The sequence below is a fragment of the Bufo gargarizans genome, chromosome 4, assembly GCF_014858855.1.
Source record: "Bufo gargarizans isolate SCDJY-AF-19 chromosome 4, ASM1485885v1, whole genome shotgun sequence".
NCBI classification, from domain to species: domain Eukaryota; kingdom Metazoa; phylum Chordata; class Amphibia; order Anura; family Bufonidae; genus Bufo; species Bufo gargarizans.
This window is the reverse complement of record NC_058083.1, coordinates 525,345,869-525,348,807: the sequence shown is the minus strand read 5'-3', so window position 1 is coordinate 525,348,807 and position 2,939 is coordinate 525,345,869. Positions and strand designations below refer to the sequence as shown.

Sequence of the window (2,939 nt, the reverse complement as noted above, 5' to 3'; positions counted from 1 at the left end):
GTTGTGTGAACATTCCCCTAATCTACAGGAGCCACCGGCTGATTGTGTCTGCACTCCAGTCCAGGAGTTGTCAGCCAGGCCAGGTTGTCAGGCTCTCCTGTAGGGCCCCAGGTGTGCTGGATCAGCAGCCATTCCTCCCTATATAAAGGTGATGATGGAGTCTGGGGCCCCTCAGTGCAGATTGGCCCTTGTGCTGGAGCTTCACATCCCAGGATGGCGCCATCAGATGCTGAGAAGGCGGCTTTGGAGCCCTTGTTTGTGAAGATTAACGCTGACGCTGAGAAGATTGGAGGTGAAGCCATGGAGAGGTGAGCGGCAGAGCCAGATAGTCACTGCTACAAGGGGCTGGGAAGGAGGAGCTGATACTCTGCATATAATCACATCCTGTATGTCTAGTGACTCTAGCTTTCTATGCCAGTGCTACACCTGTCCTCAGACTGTGATATCAGTTCAGCCTCATTCACTTCAATGGAACTGAAGTACAATACAATCAGACAGGTGAGGTGCTGCTATCACATGAAGGTAGCGATGTCTTCCTAAAGCCTCATTCACACCTTCGTGAGAAGGTGGTCAGTGAAGGATCCATGTTTCAGGTGTTTTTATTAATTTTTTTTGCTGTCCGTGTTTCACTGACCCTGCACAGCTGAGAGAAATTTTTCATCGTATCTCTTCCTAATGATCCGTGGCATCTGTGTTGCACAATGGATCCGTGAACACTGACAAAATAGAGCATGCATCAACACAGAACCCATTAACATGAATATGGATGAGTGCTGTCCATAGAGAACACTGACCTGTAAAAGATGCTTAATACTGAGACACTACATATACTGCCTGTCTCCCCCCCCCCCCCCCCCAAGTGTCTGTCCATCTTGGATTTCTTTAGTACATGGGGTAAGGATGCTGTTCTCCTATAACACTGGATGCTCTTGTCTCCTCAGTCTCTTCCAGCACCATTCAGACACCAAGTCCCACTTCACTCACATGGACGTGACCCCCGCCAGTCAGGATCTGAAGACACATGGAGGGAAGATCATCCACGCCATTAATGATGCCCTCAACCACTATGGAAAACTGCAGGAGAACTTGGCCACACTGCGGGAGATGCACACCAACAAGCTGAAGCTCAGTGTGGACACCATCAAGGTGAGGAGCAGATCTGTCCAGTGGGGATCAGAAAGTCTGCTGAAAAATGGCGCCACTCTTGACCATGGCTTTATCTGGTGTTGCAGTTATTCCACATTCACTGTCAATGGTGTTGCACTACAGAACCCATGGATGAGTGGTGCCATTTCTAGCGAAAAACATCTAGAATTATCAATACCACATCTTTAATCTCCATATCTGATCTGCAGTTATATGCTTGTGTGCATGAGCACTTATAAGAATTGTATTGAGCATGCAGTGACTCCCATCATCTATTACCAGCTTCTGTGTGGTTGTCTCCTGGAGGTCATCGTCAAGCATTTCCCAGATGTGGACAAGTCGGCCTGTGACAAGTTCCTCAATGAGGTTGCGGTTGCCCTGATCTCCAGCTGACCGGGAGGATTCTTCTCAGATCTATGTCCATGTGTCTCCTGTAACAAGCGTCTGTCCTCCATGATTCTGATGACTGCTCCATGACCTGGGATCTCTTCTCCTGATCTCTGTAATAAATATTATATACTTGTACATCCAGTCTCCTGGTATTTTTAGTCTGATCTTCTGTTGCCGTGAATTTGGTTAATAATGGCGTCCACATCACAGAATCCTGAAGACCAGGCATGCCCAACCTGCGGCCCTCCAGCTGTTGCAAAACTACAACTCCCAGCATGCCCAGACAGCCTACAGCAGGGCATGCTGAGAGTTGGAGTTTACTACAGCTGGAGGGCCACAGATTGAGAATCCCTGCAGTATACTATGGAGCCGGGGCGGAAGGAATGGTGTCATGATGTGTAGAAGACATAAATGGGCTTGTCTGGTCTCGTATATCATATTCATTCTCCATTCTTAACCATCTATCATTGGGCCAGTTTCAGATCTATTGGGTTTCCCTTTTTGTCTCCCTCCTTACGGTGCAGCACCATGGGTTGTCTGAATATAACTTAGAACCTACAGAAGGTCGGGGGGCTTCTAATCCAGGTTCTCTGGATGTCCTGTGGGGGCACTTTATAAAACAGATTTGCAGTACAAATTCTTTGTTTAATGTTCCGATGTATTACAGCCCACATAGTTTTGTATGGATAGGTCAAGATTAGGGATGAGCGAACTCGAACTGTATAGTTCGGGTTCGTACCGAATTTTGGGGTGTCCGTGACACGGACCCGAACCCGGACATTTTCGTAAAAGTCCGGGTTCGGGTTCGGTGTTCGTCGCTTTCTTGGCGCTTTTGTGACGCTTTCTTGGCGCTTTTTGAAAGGCTGCAAAGCAGCCAATCAACAAGCGTCATACTACTTGCCCCAAGAGGCCATCACAGCCATGCCTACTATTGGCATGGCTGTGATTGGCCAGAGCACCATGTGACCCAGCCTCTATTTAAGCTGGAGTCACATAGCGCCGCCCGTCACTCTGCTCTGATTAGCGTAGGGAGAGGTTGCGGCTGCGACAGTAGGGCGAGATTAGGCAGATTAACTCCTCCAAAGGACTTGATTAACTGATCGATCTGCAGCTGTGGATCATTGAGCTGCTGATCCTCAATTGCTCACTGTTTTTAGGCTGCACAGACCGTTTGTCAGTCTCATTTTTCTGGGGTGATCGGCGGCCATTTTGTGTCTTGTGGTGCGCCAGCACAAGCTGCGACCAAGTGCATTTAACCCTCAATGGTGTGGTTGTTTTTTGGCTAAAGCCTACATCAGGGTGAAGCTGTCACACCAAGTGCATTTAACCAGCAATAGTCTGTTCATTTTTTGGCCATATACAAAATCAGGGGCAAGCTGCGCCTGTCACCAAGTGCATTTAAC

The 2,939-nt window shown here is 48.2% G+C and overlaps 1 protein-coding gene across 1 annotated transcript; it reads left to right on the top strand.

The window, feature by feature from the left end:
* The first annotated feature begins 213 nt into the window (after positions 1-213).
* Positions 214-1,570, top strand: LOC122934493 (hemoglobin heart muscle subunit alpha-type-like). The gene is made up of 3 exons (XM_044289984.1): positions 214-308; positions 942-1,146; positions 1,429-1,570. Exons 1-3 carry the CDS (start codon positions 214-216, stop codon positions 1,537-1,539), a joined length of 411 nt encoding a protein of 136 aa, XP_044145919.1. The 3' UTR covers positions 1,540-1,570.
* Positions 1,571-2,939: the final 1,369 nt, after the last annotated feature.